We start from the raw sequence: 19,199 nt of genomic DNA on the forward strand, positions 1-19,199 counted from the left end.
CTCTTGAATCGAGAAACAGACTTTTTCTTGAGGCTGCAAGCCTTTTGCCTCTGGGATCCGGACGTCCTGCATGGTCTTGTGAGGGCACCTGGCTGGTCGGGAGCTGGTTTATCCAGTATCATCATTCAGCAGGTTAGAAGATCTGGGTGCCACACATAAACACCAGTCTAGCACACTCATATCGCTCTGTCTATCACCTGGTCCTCAAGAGATTTTGAAGGATGCCAGGATCCCATAGGCAAAAGGCTCGCAGCCTCTAGAAGAAGCCTGTTCTTCGATTCAACCACACTTCCCCCAGTCATCGCCTGTGAGGTGCCCTTGCCTCACTTGGACCTCTACGTGTCGACTCTGATGTGCATCCCCTTACAGTGAACAGTGAACAATGTGGTATTCCTTTGACCTTCCTGTTTGTAAGCATTTCATATAGCCTTGTCGAAGTTCAACATCTCTCCCTTCGGCCTTCCCTTTGTCTTCCATAGTTCATCATTGTTAGGGTCCCAGATCAGAACCCCAAGGAACATTATGAAACCAGACTAGGCCTCAACAAATTTTCATTTTTGGCATAAATATGAGAATAGGATGTTTTTATCAGGAGTGATTCCACTGACAAATTTAGAATCTTTTATAGTAAAACATACTTTATTTAATAACAAAGTTTAAATATAGCTCTAACAAATGAAGCAGCTTAATCATTAATGGTTGAATATTTAAAAATGAAAGGAAACAATTTTATTTTCTAACATCACTGTTCCAGTTCTAAATAAGCCCTATTCATACATAGAGCAAAAACACTTTCAAATAAGTGCAAGTAGCAAACCCAAGCATACATATATAAATTGTGTTAACAGTACTGAAGCTTTCAGAGAGCGATTTTGTGGAGAGAGAGTGAATTCTCAGAAACAGCCTGCACATGCCTCTGACTTCAGCAGACTTCCAACAGCAACTGCTCAGTTTTTCCCTGTTACAGACCTCCCATTACTACACCTGCACCTGATTGAATGGGTCATGAGTTATCAATCAGCCTAATCAAAAACCTCATGGGAAATCTCCATCTATAGATAAACAAATATTAGCACTATCCTAAGTAAATACTACATTGTTAAAGTGAATAATTACCCTGTGCTCCCAAAATCTGGGCTGCATTCCTGACATACTGACTGACTGTAGAATAAAGCTAATTTTAAACATTCCTATTAAACGTAAAAATAAATATCATCACAGTCATCCTCATCCATCTCCTTACCCCTTTGCCTGCCCTCTTGCCCTTCCACCCTCCTCTTTCAGAGTGCTCCTTCCACATTGCCTTCTTGTATTCATCAATCACTCAACTCACACCCCACTTCCAGTTGATCTTTGGTCTCCCCGATGGTGTTGTCCTTAAAGACCAGCTTGGTATGGAGTTGGAGAGCATGGATCTGTCTGCCCAGGAGAGTGGCATTCAGACATAAGGGAGGCAGCAGTGCAATGCTATGGCAAGTAGGCAATGTGAGTTGTACTCACCTCAAAGTCTCAATGAGCTGAGGTCTGCCTTGTGCATGTCATTTTTTCGAATGGGTTTTTCAACATAAGGGCCAGAACTCTACCAGCTTGCCTGCCATGGAATCGTCACAGGCGAGGGCCTGACATCAGAAACCTCGGTTAACCTCAGGCGGGAATTTTTAGTCTCACCCAAGCGAGGCTGTAAAATCCCACCTATGATCACCCATTGGTATGACACAGGATTGGGAGACCTGATGAGATTTTGGCAATCAGCTTTGATAGTGAGTATTTATGAGATGCAAATTAATACATATGGCATTCACGCCACCAAGCTGAGGGAAGACTGACTCACCATTCACCAGCCATTGGATGCATTGCAACCTGTTTGTACGCTGGTGGAATTCCGGCTTTCCAGCTCCCAGTGGATTTTCCCCTCCCACGTACCACCAAACTCACCACAGACAAGGTGGGAGAATTCCGCCCATTGTATAAGAGTAAATTCTACCTCCTGCACATGTATAGCACTTAGGCCGGGATCTTCTGACCTCACCCGCGGCAGTGAAGGGAGATTTGACTCAGCACTAAATTCTCCGTTCTTGCTGGCAGTGGTAGCGAGACGTGCAAGACAGCAGAATCCTAGCCTCAATATGTTGACAAGGAGGCACAGTCATACTGTGTCTGTTTTATTCCCAGGTAAAAGATACCCGAGTTTTAGTGGCTACATCTCAGCCAAATATGTTGGAAAGGTTGCTAGAGGCTAATATTCTGCTGGAGGATATCCAGAAAGGACTTAATTTATATCTGGAGAAGAAAAGACTCTATTTCCCAAGGTAAAAATACACGGCGATAATAAAATAAATGGCATTTCCAGTAGTTTGTGTTTTTAGTTAAAGTAAGTGGCACTAAGTTAGATATGAAGGAAAATATTACTGTAATTTTTCATATACAATACAAACATGCAGATACTTTTTGGATATTCTGTAATCTTTAGTTTGTATCTTAGCAATTATATAAAAATAACACTCACACAGAAGAGAGTATTGAAAGATTTTGATACAGTTACTGATTCCTAACTAAGCAGTGTCTAGTGTTCTGTTCTCCTTGTCTCACTGAAACTCAAATCTGCTGTTAACTATTCTGTTTACTGCTATTCCCTGTTTCTGTAATCCATGCCTCGATTGTTAAAGGCAAGTGTCCCATCTGCCTTTTCCACCTCCTGACTAACGTGCCCTTCTGTCTTCAGAGATCTGTGGACAAACATGTCAGGGTCCTTTTGTTCCACAAAACTTCCTAGTGTCATACCATTCACTGAATACTTCCTTGTCAAGTTATCACCTCATACTTTTCAGGGTTAAATTCCATCTGCCACTTAATTGCTCATTTGACCATTCCATCTATATCTTCTTGTAGCCCAAGATACTCAGCGTCACTGTTAACCACCTGGCCAATCTTTGTGTCATCCACAAACTTATTTATCTTACCCCTTCACATAAACATCTGTGTCGTTTATATAAATGACAAATAATAGGGGACCCAACAGAGATCCCTGTGGTATGCCACTGGACACTGGCTTCCACTCATTAAAGCAGCCTTGTCATCATCCTCTATCTCCTACAACTGAGCCAATTTTAAATCGACTTTATCAAATTACCCTGTATCCCATGTACATTTGATTTCTTTACAAGTCTCCCATGTGGGACTTTGTCAAAAGCTTTGCTGAAATCCATATAAACTACATCAACTGCACTACCCTCATCTACACACTGGTCATCTCCGCAAAAAATTCAATCAAATTTGTTCGGCATGACCTCCCTCTGATGAAGCTATGCTGACCATTCCTGATCAAGTTTTGCCTCACCAAATGGAGATAGATGCTGTCCATCAGAATTTTCTCCAAAAGATTCCCTGCCACTGATATGAAAGCAGCCAGCTTTCTGGCAAGCTTAGGTTCCATCTCCTCTCCCTGCTGGTGGGAAACAGATTGTGCATCATTTTTGCACAAAGTGGTATAAGATTTGGTCTCGCCAAAAAAAAAGAATCTGAAACTCTCCTTTTCATGATAGTTCGGCATTTAGAATTTCTTTTGGGAAGATCACCCGTCAATAACCCAACCAGCCCTCATCTGAAATTTGAACAAGAATTTAAATGAAGGAGGAGCTGAACTCTACCTCAAATTCCAACTGCCTAGTTAACCATTTCACTGTTTTGCCACCTTCTCTTGGGATTAGGATTTTCAGGCCATTAAACTTGATGTCCTTGTGCCTTTGCAAGACTGCAGCATCTGCATTTTTTGTTAAACATTTGAATTAATTACAGTTTTGCTTACCTCAGGAGCCATTATGGCCTCACTCTAGTTTGTACTACTACAACAATACTAAGATATAAATGTATTCTATTGTAATTCATTTGTATCTGCCTCAGAAGAGTTTGATAGTGAGACATTCCCCTGGTAAATATCTCATGGACTTGCTTTGGGTCAGAAATGGGAGGGCTGGGTAGAGTGGGAGAGTTCATTTTTAAAAACAAGTGGGGAGGTCACCTTTTTGTTAAATTATCAGATTGCTATCAATGGCTGGGTGGGTAGATGGACGGATGGACAGATGAATGTGTGGGTGGATAGATAGATGAATGGACAGACAGATGGATGGGTAGATAGATGGATAGACAGACAGATGGATTGCTGGGTGGATAGATGGACAATGGATGGACAGAAGGATAGGTAGATAGATGAACAATGGATGGGTGGGTGGGTAGATAGATGGAGGGACAGATGGATGGTTGGGTGGATAGATGGATGGACAATGGATGGACAAATGGATGGCTGGGTGGATAGATGGATGGGTGGGTGGATAGATGGATGGATCAAATTCATCATGGTAGTAGGAGGCAAATTGCAATGACAATATGAATGAAACAAATAAATCATAACTCAGCATATTATAGAGCGTCATTAAAATTAAAGTAGAAAATAGTAAAAAGATTGCACAATTGTCATTTGTTTTGGCGCGCAAATAATTACAATACATAGCAAAATGCAGATTTCCTTAATTTACAAAATAGAAATGAAAGCTTGATTGCACTCTGCATTTTGTATTAGACTCCACTGTTCGCATCATCAGGGTGAGTTAATTTGCTGGTACATTTTGTCATGCTATTGTTTTTCACTCCAGGTTCTTCTTCTTGTCCAATGATGAGCTGCTGGAAATTCTTTCAGAGACTAAAGACCCGCTTCGAGTCCAGCCACATCTGAAGAAGTGCTTTGAAGGGATAGCAAGACTTCAGTTTACTGATCAGCTTCAGATAATGGGGATGATCAGCTCAGAAAATGAGATTGTTCCATTTGTCAAAGCTATCTACCCTGCAAAAGCTAAGGTACATAATTGCTCCCCATGACTCTTTATTGCTGTTCAAGATGACACAACAACCCAAAATATAGACAAGGGCTGCTATTCTTTACAAAATGGAAGACTAAGGATTAAGGCTTAATGATTACCTTTTTAAACAATAACTAAATCAATCTTTAAATATCACTTGATTTTCTCAATGAAAGTATTTGATTAATACTCATTCAACCACACTGTTAATGACAATTTTCAGGCACCTTGTTTTTCCCTCATATCTGCTAAAACAGGGTTTTTAAAAACAATTAAAAAAAAAAGAAAATGCTGGAAAGAGTCAATAGAATTCTAACAGGGTTAGAGAGGCTAGATTCAGAAAGAATGTTCCCAATGGTGAGAGAGTCCAAAACTAGGGGTCATAGCTTGAGGATAAGGGGTAAACCTTTTAGAACTGAGGTAAGGAGAATTTTCTTCACCCAGAGGGTGGTGAATGTGTGGAATTCACTACCATAGAAAGTAGTTGAAACCAAAACATCGTTTGATTGCAAGAAGAAATTAGATATAGCTCTTGGGGCGAAAGGGATCAAGGGACATGGGGTAAGATTGGAATAGATGGATATGGGTGAAACATGGGCAATTGGGACTAGCTTAATGGTAAAAACTGGACAAGTTGGGCTGAAGGGCCTGTTTCCGTGCTGTAAACCCCTGATTCTATATTCAATGGTGGAATAGGCTTGAAGGGCCAATTGGCCCACTCCTGCTTCTAATTTCTAAGTTTCTCAAATCCCAACAGGTCTGGCAGCATCCACGGAGAGAGAAAGAGTTAACGTTTCAAGTCCCTATGACTCTTCATGAAGTTTTAACTTGGGAATGGTGGTCCAAATATAGATCCACAAAGAATGAACAGATTATGTGCTAGCCCAGGCACTGTTTATTTTTAAAAATAAAATAATTAAATTGCTCCAAGCTGTGCAAAGGATTGCTTCGAGTTACATAACACCACTTCTGAAATAGACCTGGCCCTTAATTTTCGCAATTTGAGGGAATCAGATTGCAGTTAGTGAGTGACTGGTTATTAATTTGATTTTAACAGTAATTTGCACAATGTTATCTGATTGACTATGAAATATAGAAGATAGAAGCAGGAGTAGGCTATTCAACCCTGCTCCACCAATTATTTAGATCATTGAATTTAATATTACGATCCTACCTGCTCCCTATATCCCTTTAGCCCCAAGAGCTATATCTAATTTTTCTTGAAATGAAGGAGCAGAAAATTCAAGGGTTGATTCTACAAGATTGTGCCTGTGGAGGTCAACCTCACCTGTTGAGAACACAGATTGGAACATTTCAGTGTGTTCCCTGTTAAATTTATTGGTCAGTAAATTGTGGAGACAGTCCCTGTGAATTTCAGACAATCAGTTTTATAAAATCAGTACGTACTGAATTGCCTCTAATCTCATAAAAGTCAAGCTTTTTTTTGTGTGGTTTCTCGATTTCAGGGTATGGTGGAAAAATGGCTTTTGCAAGTTGAAGATATGATGCTTACCAGCGTGAAGCATGTCATCCATGAAGGTATTGCCAACTATGTTCAGGTAATAGGACTCAACCATTAATGACTATTAGTCCATTTTTTTTATACAGTTTTGTAAGATTAAGGCACCAAATCTCGCAAACGTATTTTTGTTGTATTCATATTACTATGGCAAACTGGCTTGACTTTGCTTTCAATTCTTATTATTTCCATGGAATTTTTGTTATTCCATTTGTTTATCCAGTTTCATTTTTTTTATTATTGATACTCATGATGCACTTGTTTGATCAAAATCATTCACAATAATTCCACTATGAATCTGCAAAATTGAAAAAAAATTGCAAACCTAGCAATCCATTGTGGCTTGCTCCCTGCTTCTGCCTTTCCCATACTTGAATTAGCTACACGGTTTAAGAACATAGCCAGAGGGGTGATGAACCATCAGTTGTTTTTTTTCCCTTGCTACTAAAAAAGAACAAAGATTAGTACAGCACAGGAACAGGCCCTTTGGCATGACGCCTTTCTAAACCAAAGATGTTTTGCCTGTATGCAGTCCGTATCCCTCTATTCATGTATCTGTCAAGATGCCTCTTAAACATTGCTGTTGTATCTGCTTCTACCACCTCCTCTGGCAGCATTTACCACCCTTGGTGTAAAAAACTTACTCTAAGGAAGCATTACACATTCCACACTGCATCTTCATAACCTTGTGGCTGAAAACTGGAGCTGGCTAAGAGGTTTCAAAACTGAAACACAGCCTAATTTAATGGTTGCCTTGATTTTGCCCAGATAATAATTGGTCTTACCAAGAACAAGGCAAATGCTATGTCAGTGGACTTTCAAATTGAATCCCATGTCAGCTGCTGATTGGTCATGTTGTAGACTAAAGCCAACCTCTCCAGTTACTGCCCCAAGAGGCTACTCTCAATCATCAGTAAAGTGATGGAAGGGGACATTAACAGTGCTATCAAGTGGCACCTACTCAGCAATAACCTGCTCAGTGACACTCAGTTTGGGTTCCACCAGGACCACTCAGCTCCTGACCTCTTTACGGCCTCATTCCAAACATTGACAAAAGAGCTGAGGTGAGGTGAGAGTGACTGCCTTTGACATCAGTGGTGCATTTGACCGAGTGTGGCATCAAGGGCCCCTAGCAAAATTGAAGTCAATCAGAATCAGGGGGATAATTCTCCACTGGTTGGAGTCATATCTGTCACAAAGAAAGATGGTTGTGGTTATTGGAGGTCAATCATCTCAGCTCCAGGACATCACTTCAGCAGTACTTCAGGGTAGTGCCCTAGGCCCAACCATGTTCAGCTGCTTCATCAATGACCTTTGTTGTCCAAACTTGTGTGTTTTAACTTCTACTACTGAATAAAGACAAAATGTCAACCTTAGACATGTAAACACAATTTCCTTTACTTTGTTGCTACTTAAGAAAATGGTAAATACTTGCAACGCATTAACAAATACTCACAATCTGTTATTTAACTTAAGCTTTTGTTTCCATGTCCTGGTTTCTTCCCATTTGGCACCGCACCCCACCTGGCCCCCAAAGGTTGTGGTCTCTGGGGTACAAAATTCTGTAAAGGCAGAGAGTCTCTGATGTTCCACGTCTGAACACAGTATCTACTATTTTGGAGGGGGGGTGGGGTTGGGGGTGTTGTGCATGGGGTGTGGTTCGAGACCACATCTGTGGTTCACAGAGGCAGCTACATTTGTTAAAGTGAAGTTGCTTCAGGCTGATCTTATTTTCATTACTGGGAAGTCAAAAATCCAATTTGTGCATTTTAGACCTAGCAGTAGAAGGTCTAAAGCTGCCAGAGTATTTTGGAGACTTAAAATACTCGGGCTACTGAGGCAGAAAGTCAGGTGTCCTTTGGGATTCTCAAAATTAGACTAGAATGTGTGTAAAAATTGCTTAAACTCACTGAAGCTGCCAGGGTAGGCGGAACAGTCAAAAGGAGCTTTGGAAAGGATACTTTTGTCCACACAGGCTATAAGCACCGTAAAGACTGAATCTCCTCCGTTTCTACCTTCTTGATCCCCTTACCTGCCTCTCTTGATGGCACGCCATCCTCTCCTTGCCCACTGACAAAAGGGACCTGACGACCTCCTGGAGCAATGAGCCCAAGTAACATTTCCCCTCTCTGAATGCGATTACTGTCACTAGAGAGGTAGAGCTTGATAGACTAATGGGACTGAAGGTGGACAAGTCCCCAGGACCGGATGGAATGCATCCCAGGATTCTGAAAGAAATGGCAGAGGTGATAGTGGATGCCTTAGTAATTATTTATCAAACTTCGCTGGACTCTGGCGAAGTGCCGGAAGATTGGAAAACAGCTAATGTTATGCCGCTGTTCAAAAAAGGTAGCAGACAAAAGGCAAGGAATTATAGGCCGGTTAGTTTAACGTCTGTAGTTGGAAAAATGCTAGAATCCGTCATCAAAGAAATAGCGAGGCACCTAGAAAAGAATGGTTTGATCGAGCAGACGCAGCACGGACTCATTAAGGGGAAGTCGTGTTTGATGAATTTGTTGGATTTCTATGAGGATGTGACTAGTGCGGTGGACAGAGGGGAACCGGTGGATGTGGTGTTTTTAGATTCCCAGAAGGCGTGTGATAAGGTGCCTCATAAAAGGTTGCTACAGAAGGTTAGGGTGCACAGAGTTGGGGGTAAGGTGTTAGCGTGGATAGAGGATTGGCTGTCTAATAGGAAGCAGAGAGTTGGTATCAATGGGTGCTATTCTGGTTGGTGGTTGGTGACTAGTGGAGTGCCGCAGAGATCGGTGCTGGGGCCTCAACTGTTTACCATTTATATGGATGATCTGGAGGAGGGGGCTGAGTGTAGGGTGACGAAATTTGCTGATGACACGAAGATGAGTGGAAAAGCAAATTGCGCAGAGGGTGTGGAAAGTCTGCAGAGAGATCTGGATAGGCTGAGCGAGTGGGCGAGGACCTGGCAGATGGAGTATAATGTTAGCAAGTGTGAGATTATCCACTTTGGCAGAAATAATAGTAGGAGGGATTGTTATTTAAAAGGCAAAAAGCTGCAGCATGCTACGGTGCAGGGGGACCTGGGGGTCCTTGTGCACGAGTTGCAAAAACCCAGTCTGCAGGTGCAGCAGGTGATCAAGAAGGCGAATGGAATGTTGGCCTTTATAGCGAGGGGGATAGAATATAAAAGTAGGGAGGTCTTGCTGCAACTGTACAGGGTACTGGTGAGGCTGCAGCTGGAGTACTGTGTGCAGTTTTGGTCGCCGCACTTGGGGAAGGATATATTGGCCTTGGAGGGAGTGCAGAGGAGGTTCACTAGGCTGATACCGGAGATGAGGGGTTTGGACTATGAAGAGAGACTAAATAGACTGGATCTGTACTCGTTGGAGTTTAGAAGGATGAGGGGGTATCTTATAGAGACGTATAAGATAATGAAGGGGATGGATAAGGTAGAGGTAGAGAGATTCTTCCTGCTTAGAAAGGATAGCAGGACTAGAGGACACAGCCTCAAAATAAGGGGGGTGCAGTTTAGATCGGAGTTGAGGAGGAACTTCTTCACTCAAAGGGTGGTGAATCTCTGGAATTCTCTGCCCGTTGAAGTGGTGGAGGCTACCTTGCTAAATATATTCAAGTCACGGGTAGATAGGTTTTTGATTGACAAGGGAATTAAGGGTTATGGAGAGAAAGTGGGAAAGTGGAACTGATCCACTTCAGATCAGCCATGATCTTATTGAATGGTGGGGCAGGCTCGAAGGGCTAGATGGCTTACTCCTGCTCCTATTTCTTATGTTCTTGTGTTTCTTATGTTCTTATATGTCGCAGTATTCACAATTTGCCCCATGGCTCAAAGGCCCCGAGTCTGAACCTCTCAAGATGCAGATATTTACTGCAAATATATTTGCCCTGGATCACACTGGCATCCAGGAACTCCCACGTCCTACAGTTGCTGCACATCACTTGTTCTGCCCTCCTTATTGTTTCTCAATTAATTCACTCGTTCATTATTTTCTTAATTCTGAATTGTATTAATTGCCTGTGAAATAATGTTTAGTCTGTGTTGATTTTAAAGTGATTGTTACAGTCTCAAAATGTGAAATGTTGTCATGTGATCCTTTGAGTTGGTCACTGGGAAATACATCTCTTTTTTAAAGTTATCTGTTATTAAGATTGTAACAGTATTCCCTTATCATTAACTTACTAATTGAGGTTCAACAGTATAGCACACACAATAAATCACAGAATTGTTACAGAGTAAAAGGAGGCCATTTGACCCATCGTGCCTGCACTGACTCTCCGAGTGAGCATCATGATTTAGTGCTATTCTCCGTACCCCTGCACGTTGTTTCTATTGAAATAATCATCTAATTGTACACCCTCAATTGAACCTGCCTCCACCATACTTCCAGGCAGGTGCATTCCAGACCCCAACCATTCGCTGTGTGAAAAAAGATTTTTCTTATATCATCTTTGCTTCTTTTGCAAATTACTTTAACTCTGTGTCCTCTCAATCTTGATCCTTTTATGAACAGAAACAGATTCTCCCTGTCTACTCTGTCCCGCCCCCAGTGGCTACCTTCTGAACTGTATGATTCTTGATGATTCAGCAAATGAGTGTGAGTGGTGGTATCTGTGCTACTGGTCATGTGTTATAGAGAGTTACAGTAGCTCCACCGAGTTGGAGTTGGAGAAAAAGTGTTGTGTATGTCTGAGAAAATGAGTTTTGGCTGGACTTTGAATTCTGAGAAGTGTTCTGTGCACCACAAACATAAATAACACCTCTCACCGGTGATTGAAAATATTTTAAGTGTGTTTTATTTTCTGGATTTGTAGCTGCCTCGTAGAAAATGGGTTCTTCAGTGGCCTGGCCAGGTAGTGATATCAGTGTCCACAATCTACTGGACCAGTGAGGTCTCTGAGGCAATTCGAGATGGAACTTTACCAGTAAGCTGAAGCAAACTCATGTTCCTACATGTATATATTTAGAAATACTTGTTGTTTTCCAAAGCACAAATTGCTCCAACTCTATAGAATCCCTACAGTACAGAAGGGGACCATTTGGCCCATTGGGTCTGCACCGACCCTCCTTAGAGCACTCTAGCTAGACACACTGCCCCACTCTACCCTCTAACTCCGCGAAATTATCATGGCTTATCCACATAACCAACACATATTTGAATACTAAGGGGCAATTTACATGGCTAATCCACCTAACCAACACATATTTGGACACTAAGGGGCAATTTAGCATGACCAGTTCACCTAATCTTCACCTTTAGACTGTGGAAGGAAACAGAGCACCCAGAGAAAACCCACGTAGACACGGGGAGAATCTGCAAACTCCACACAGTCAGCAAGGCTGGAATTGAATCTGGGTCCTGGGCACCACGCCGCAGCAGTGCTAACCACTCTGACACCATGCAATCCTGGTGGTACAATGACATTTTTATAATGTGCAAGAAAGCAGGAAAGCTGTAGGGGTAACATTTAGCAGACAATATGGTAAAGACGGCACCTCATTGGAATTTCTGTATTGAGAAATATAAAAACAGCGGAACAATCACTTACTTTTCATTTTCCCATTAATAATTCAGCCCCGCCCTCATTGGAATATCTGGACTTCATTGTTCTCTTTCATGTTTGTCCACTGGTTGAAGACAAACAGCCCTCATTATACATGTGCCAATTTCCAATTGGAAATGTTTACGCTGACTTTGCCGCAGAGGTTTGCAAACTCCTTTGCAAACAGGCAGGAGTTGTGAAGTTGATTTTGTGTTTTGAGAAACAGACCTGGGGATACAGTGTCTGTGCAATACCCGACCTCCTCAATAATCTGTAAATGGTGGTCACCATAAACAGGTTTACTGTATCGACAACAAAGCTTTGCGACTATCACTAAATCAACATTTTAATCAGGTACATTCTCACTCATTGTGGATTCAAAATAATTAATAATTAGAATAATTAATGCCGGACATCTAAATTAGCTTGAATTCAGTGGCTGGGTCCTGACCTGACGGTGGAACAAAATTAATTCAGGTTTCCTGGAGGGAGGAATCTTTGGAGTCAGTTTGGGCTTTAACACCTGAGCTCCAACACACAGATTTATCATTGGTACAAAGTTAAAATTGCTTCATACCAGCTTTAACTTATGATGTAGATATATCTATAAATGGACGGCACGGTGGCACAGTGGTTAGTACTAGTGCCTCACAGCGCCAGGGACCCGGGTTCAATTCTCGGTTTGGGTCATTGTTTGTGCGGAGAGTGCATGTTCTCCCTGTGCCGGAGAGATTTTCCTCTGGGTGTTCTGGTTTCCCCCCACTGTCCAAAGATATGTGGATTAAGTGGATTGTCCATGGTAAATTGTCCCTTGGTGTCAAGGGGCTAGTAAGGTAAATATTTGGGGTTATGGGGATAGGACCTGGCTGGGATTGTTGTCGGCGCAGATTTTGTAGGCCGAATGGCCTCTTCTGCACTGTATAATTCTATCAATTCTCTACCATTAATAATTGAGACTCTTGGGCACTTTTGACAGCAATATTATAGTAAAGTTGGAGGAATCTTGGAAGCAAGATTGGGATGGCGGGGTGGCATGGTGGCACAGTGGTGCTTCACAGCGCCAAGGACCCGGGTTTAATTCCGGCTTCGGGTCACTGACTGTGTGGAGTTTGCGGTTTCTCCCCGTGTCTGCGTGGGTTTCCTCCGGGTGGTCTGGTTTCCTCCCACAGTCCAAAGATGTGCGGGTTAGGTTGAATGGCCATGCTAAATTGCCCCTTAGTGTCAGGATGATTAGGAGGGTAAATGTGTGGGATTACTGAGGTGGGACCTGGGTGGGATTGTTGTCTGTGTGAGCTCGATGGGCTGAATGGCCGCCTTCTGCACTGTAGATTCTATAAAGTCTATGCAGACTAAGCTATCCTCTTCAGGGAATGAAAGCTGGAGGAATAAAATCATTGAAATTTTGAGTTTATTGTTTAAATCTACATTTTTTTCTCAAATATTATGCCAATTATTGAATCAGAACTTCAAAATATCTTTATTGATTTGAAGGATTATCTAAATAAAAGCAACGAACAGATCAATGAAATTGTGGAACTCGTGCGAGGAAAGCTATCTAGTGGAGAGCGTATGACTCTGGGAGCACTCACTGTCATTGATGTACATGGTAATTAACCACTCATTTGCTCTCATATTCATAATAGTGAGTACTTGTTTCAATAATGTCACATTATCTTAAAAAAAAGGCCTCGTGTAGTGGAGCAAAATGTGAGGTATTGGTTTGGATGCCACCTGACATTTAATTCCATTGACCGCAATGGAGTCGAATATCAGGCATTATGTCGATCAGACGGCTCATTTTGCAGCTCTGCATGAAAGGGATTCCTTCTCTAATGTGATAGGGGCAGCACTGGGAAAACCACATTTATTGCTCTGAGTTGCCTGACAACTAGGGCATTGGGAGTCAGCAAAATACTGTGAGTGGAGGTCTTGTGGCACAGTGAGCGGTGTCCCTGCCTCTGAGCCAGAACCTCTGGGTTCGAGTCCCACCCCAGGACTTGATGGCCAAGGAAGGTACATAAGAACATAAGAACATAAGAAATAGGAGCAGGAGTGGGCCATCTAGCCCTTCGAGCCTGCCCCGCCATGTAATAAGATCATGGCTGATCTGAAGTGGATCAGTTCCACTTTCCTGCTTTCTCCCCATAACCCTTAATTCCCTTGTCTATCAGAAACCTATCTACCCTTGACTTAAATATATTCAGCGAGGTAGCCTCCACCACTTCAACGGGCAGAGAATTCCAGAGATTCACCACCCTTTGAGTGAAGAAATTCCTTCTCAACTCTGAACTAAATGGCAACCCCCCCCCCTTTTCTTGAGGCTGTGTCCTCTAGTCCTGTTATCCTTTCTAAGCGGGAAGAATCGCTCTACCTCTACCCTATCCATCCCCTTCATTGTCTTATACGTCTCTATAAGATTCCGCCCCCCCCCCCCATCTTTCTAAATTCCAACGAGTACACACCAAGTCTATTTAGTCTCTCTTCATAGGCCAACCCCCTCAACTCCGGTATCAGCCTAGTGAACGTCCTCTGCACTCCCTCCAAGGCCAATGTATCCTTCTGCAAGTGCAACGACCAAAACTGCACACACTACTCCAGCTGCAGCCTCACCAGTACCATGTACATTTGCAGCAAGACCTCCCTACTTTTATATTCTATCCCCCTCGCTATAAAGGCCAACATTCCATTCGCCTTCTTGATCACCTGCTGCACCTGCAGACTGGGTTTTTGCAACTCGTGCACAAGGACCCCCAGGTTCCTCTGCACCATAGCATGCTGCACCATGAAAGCATGGTGCATTCATATTGCGGCCAAATAAGTTGAGTGTGTCCACCTGCAAATCCTTCCAAACATGCCAATGACTGGTGGTAAGAACAAGAGAGACTCCTGGTCAGTCACACTTGTGAAGTGGCACCCCTCAAACTATAAACCCCCTGGTGACAGACTAGCGACCAGTTCCAGGAATAACTAGCTATGAAACAGACAGAAGCCTGCCTTAGTGTGCCACTAGGTGCAGGAAGAGAATTGGAACATACCGGGAACAGAGCAAGGTCCCTTGTTAGATGGTAATTATTGAACCAGTTTCAATATGATTTGAGTTTCTAATCTGTGGCTGTTAAGTCCAGTGTTATAACCACAACAACACTTACCTGCTACTGATCTTAGCTTGCTTCAGACACCTCCTATTAATCGCATTATTTCATAACTCATCAAAGGCTTGCAACTTTATTGAATTCTTCCAGATATTATGAGTATTGATAGCAAGGCCAAGATAGTTACTCATCCCTAATTGCCCTCGAGGTGCCTTCCTCAACTGATGCAGTCTACCTGAGTGTAGCAATGCCTACAGTGTTGTTAGGGGGAGAGGGGAATGTGGGAGTGGAGGGTGGAGGGGGGGGTGGTGTGGAGTTCCAAGATTTTGACCCAGCAATAGTGAAGTAACATGATAAAGTTTTGAATCGGGATAGTGTGTACCTTAGAGGGGAGCTTGCAGTTGATGGTGTTCTCATGAGTTTGCTGCCAATTACTAATGTTTCATGATTCTTGGACCCTTCACACTCCCTGGGTGACAATAAACAGCAATAACCAGCCACAGTGGATTAGGGAAGCAGAACTGGCCTTTGCCCCGAATGCTTTTCAGCAGTGGTGGACAACCTGTAGCCCAGGTGCCACATGCAGCCCTGGGTTCTGTGTGCAGACTACGAGACATTTCGTTGACTGTTACCCAAGCATTGCCACATTCTGCTGATTTCCATCCACATAGTTTTTTTCCTACCAGTCGGACTGAAATGAAGTGAAGTGAGGTGCGTGCTGATTGCTCACAACATTGACTGTGAGAGTCGTGCGCGCTCTCTTTGTCCAAACTCCAGCGATGTGGTTGACTCCCAACTGCCCTCTGAAATGGCCTGGCACGCCATTCAGTTGTAACAATCGCTACAAAGTCTCAACAAAGAAATAAAACCAGACAGACCACCTGGCATTCCTAACATCATTGTGGGTCAACAGCTGGACTGCAGCAATTCAAGAAGGCAACTCACCACCACCTTCTCAAGGGCAATTAGGAATGGGCAATAAATGTTGTGATGTGGAAATGCCGGTGTTGGACTGGGGTAAACACAGTAAAAAGTCTGACAACACCAGATTTAAGTCCAACCGATTTATCTGATAGTAAACTCACAAGCTTTCGGGGTTTGCCCCTTCTGACCTTCGGTAAGCATTCTCCAAGGCGGCCTTCATGACACATGACAGCACAGAGTCGCTGAGCAGAGGCTGGTAGCCAAGTTCCGCACACATGAGGACAGTCTCAACAGGGATCTTGGGTTCATGTTGCACTATCTGTAACCCCTGTGACTTGCCTGGGTTTGCAAAACCTCATTTACTGTACTGTCTGGAGACAATACACATCTCTTTAACCTGTGATCAGTGCTCCTTCCACACACATTGTCGGCCACTTTAGGACTTGAACAGCAAGTTAGGTGTAAAGGTTCGCATTCTAATCTGTAATCTGTAAGCTGTCTGTGCTTTATATGCTCTGTCTGAGGCCAGAACTTTCCATTCACCTGACGAAGGGGCAAACCCCAAAAGCTTGTGAGTTTACTGTCAAATAAATCGGTTGGACTTAAACCTGGTGTTGTCAGACTTTTTACAATAAATGTTGGCCAGCCAGTGACACCAATGTCACAGGAATAAATAAAAAAATCTGTAAATATTTATTTTACCATTTGGAGTTGATGAGAGTTGTGCATTCATGGAATCCCTGCGGTACAGAAGGAGGCCTTTCAGCCCATCAGATCTGTACCAGCTGTCCGACAAAGCATCCTTCCCATGTCCTAATCGCATAACCCCCACATACTTACCCCACTAATCTACACCTCTTGGGACACTAAGCGGCAATTTAGCATGAACAATTACCCTCACTTGCACATCTTTGGACTGTAGCAGGAGACCGGAACACCCAGAGGAAACCCATGCAGACATGGGGAGAACATACAAACTCCACACAGACACCCTAGGCTGGAATTGAACCTGAATCCCTGGTGCTGTGAGGCAGCAGTGCTAATCACTGTGCCATAGTGACACCTCTTAATCAATATATTAAGCATTTTTTATAACCTGTTATGCAATATTTGGAATGTATTAAATGTTTTCAATCTTTTTTATGGGGTTATGATTAGTGAACAAGCCCAATTTCAATCTTGTGGCCCACTGAGATGAAGGAGGGCCAGTCATGCAGCCTACTCACTAGCTGAGATTGCCAGTGCTACTCTAGAGGAACTTCTCCTCATAAGCATCATATGTATCATGGCCCAGTGAGGACAGGATTCTGCCTGGATGAGTTTGTACAGACTCTTATTGAGGCTCCCATATTGGAATCCATGGGAATAACGTACTGGGGTGTGAGCACTTCTATGGAAATGTACTGCTGAGGATAAATCCCTAGGCTCAGCAGAGGAAAGAAAGGGAGAAAATGAGGGGAAAATCATATTTAAATGGTGCCCAGCCTATCTCATTGTATGTTCTGTTCCTGCAGCACGTGATGTGGTTTCTGAACTGGCAGACGCTAAAATAGCAAGCCTGAACGATTTCATGTGGGTTTCCCAGCTGAGATATTACTGGGAGGAGAATGACGTCATTGTGCGAATGATCACGACAGTTCTGACCTATGGTTATGAATACCTGGGTAATTCTGCAAGACTCGTTATAACACCTCTCACTGATCGATGCTACAGGTACAACAAAGCACATTTTATTCTTCAGAACTAAACAGAAACTTATATTTACATATTAATGCAGAGGAATTTTTGGGCTTCTCATGTAGGAACATGAAAATTAGTAAATTTCACAAGGCAATTTAATTGACCCGTAAATTCTGGTGGAGTGGCAATTGAGTTGGATTGCCAAGCAACTCATAATCACGTACTTTGGAATCTGGCTATTCCCGTCTTGTCCAAGCCTGGCACAGTGGGCACAGTGGTTAGTACTGCTGCCTCACAGCACCAGGAACCTGAGTTTGAATCCTGGCTTGGGTCACTGTCTCTGGGGAGTTTGCACGCTCTCCCCGTGTCTGCGTGGGGTTCTCCTGGGTGCTCCGGTTTCCTCCCACAGTCTGAAAGACATACTGGTTAGGTGCATTGGCCATGCTAAATTCTCCCTCAGTGTACCCGAACAGTCGCTGGAGTGTGACGACTAGGGGATTTTCACAGTAACTTCATTGCAGTATTAATATAAACCTACTTGTGACAATAATAAATAAACTTAAAAAAAATTTCTGATGCGAGCACAAGGAGTTTCCATATTCCTCTGTCTAAGGCAATAGCTTTGAATGTAAGCAGGTTATTTTCCCTTTTTTACATCACTAACTGGTGGTTGTGGGAGGGCAATCAGTGGGGGAAGGGGCAGGGGCAGTTCTTTGGGGATTGGGGGTGTTTGTGGGAGTAGTTCTGTTGGGGGGGTGGTGGTGGAGGGAGGGAGTCCCTTGGGGGCTCATTGGGGAAGGTCATTGTTATAGTTACCCAGAAGTGAGAAGTGGTTTTGATCCTTCTGGTAATTATTGCTGTAAGAGCTGGGATGATTCAAATTTGTGATTTAAATCACAATTTTGGATGGTTTCCAGTGTAAGGCAATTACTCAAAGAAAGTTTGAAATTCCCAAGCAATTGTCAAGCAGTCCTCACTTGGTAACACCCAGGGTGTGAGACTGGGGCAGAGGGTGCGTGGTTTCCCTGGCATCCCTCAGATACACTGGCCCCCCCACAGATACACTGGGCACCCCTCAAATACAGTGGGTACCTTTCAGATAGACTGGGCACTCCTCAGATACAGTGAGCACCCCTCAGATACACTGGGCACCCCTCAGATATACTGGATACCCATCAGATACACAATGTACCTCTCAGATACAGTGGGTACCCCTCAGATACAATGTCCTGGAACTCAGATATTACAGTCCATTGCACCTTCACAATGTCTGTCATTTAGGAAGATTCACACCATCTGGTGTACAGGATTAAAACTGGCTAATCTGCTGATAAGCCCACCTCAGTCCTACTTAAATAAGGGGTACACCTAACTTTTCTCCTCTCTAAGTGTTAGTTTGAAACTAGCAAAGGGAGACCCTCTAAAAATGTCTTTCAGAAATATCAAACCTTTCCAAAATTCATGTGGTGTCATGAAGTATGTCGATTGGATTCAACTCATTTTATTTCGGTTGTGGTTTTAACTCAAAGCTAGGCAACTGATGTGGAGATGTTTCATTTCAACATATTCATTAATCATCTGAGAAATTGGAACAAT

At 43.0% G+C, this 19,199-nt stretch overlaps 1 protein-coding gene across 1 annotated transcript in view; it reads left to right on the top strand.

Annotated features, from left to right (window-relative positions):
- The window catches only part of dnah3 (dynein axonemal heavy chain 3), a 147,174-nt gene that overhangs the window by 43,989 nt on the left and 83,986 nt on the right, over positions 1-19,199 (top strand). Inside the window, exons 12-17 of the mRNA XM_080206991.1 lie at positions 2,173-2,309; positions 4,650-4,851; positions 6,320-6,412; positions 11,179-11,289; positions 13,399-13,513; positions 17,438-17,636. Of these exons, the coding sequence (XP_080063117.1) occupies positions 2,173-2,309; positions 4,650-4,851; positions 6,320-6,412; positions 11,179-11,289; positions 13,399-13,513; positions 17,438-17,636 (857 nt within the window). The remainder of the gene's footprint in view (positions 1-2,172; positions 2,310-4,649; positions 4,852-6,319; positions 6,413-11,178; positions 11,290-13,398; positions 13,514-17,437; positions 17,637-19,199) is intronic.

The sequence above is a fragment of the Carcharhinus amblyrhynchos genome, chromosome 18, assembly GCF_965287045.1.
Source record: "Carcharhinus amblyrhynchos chromosome 18, sCarAmb.v2.hapA, whole genome shotgun sequence".
Classification (NCBI taxonomy): domain Eukaryota; kingdom Metazoa; phylum Chordata; class Chondrichthyes; order Carcharhiniformes; family Carcharhinidae; genus Carcharhinus; species Carcharhinus amblyrhynchos.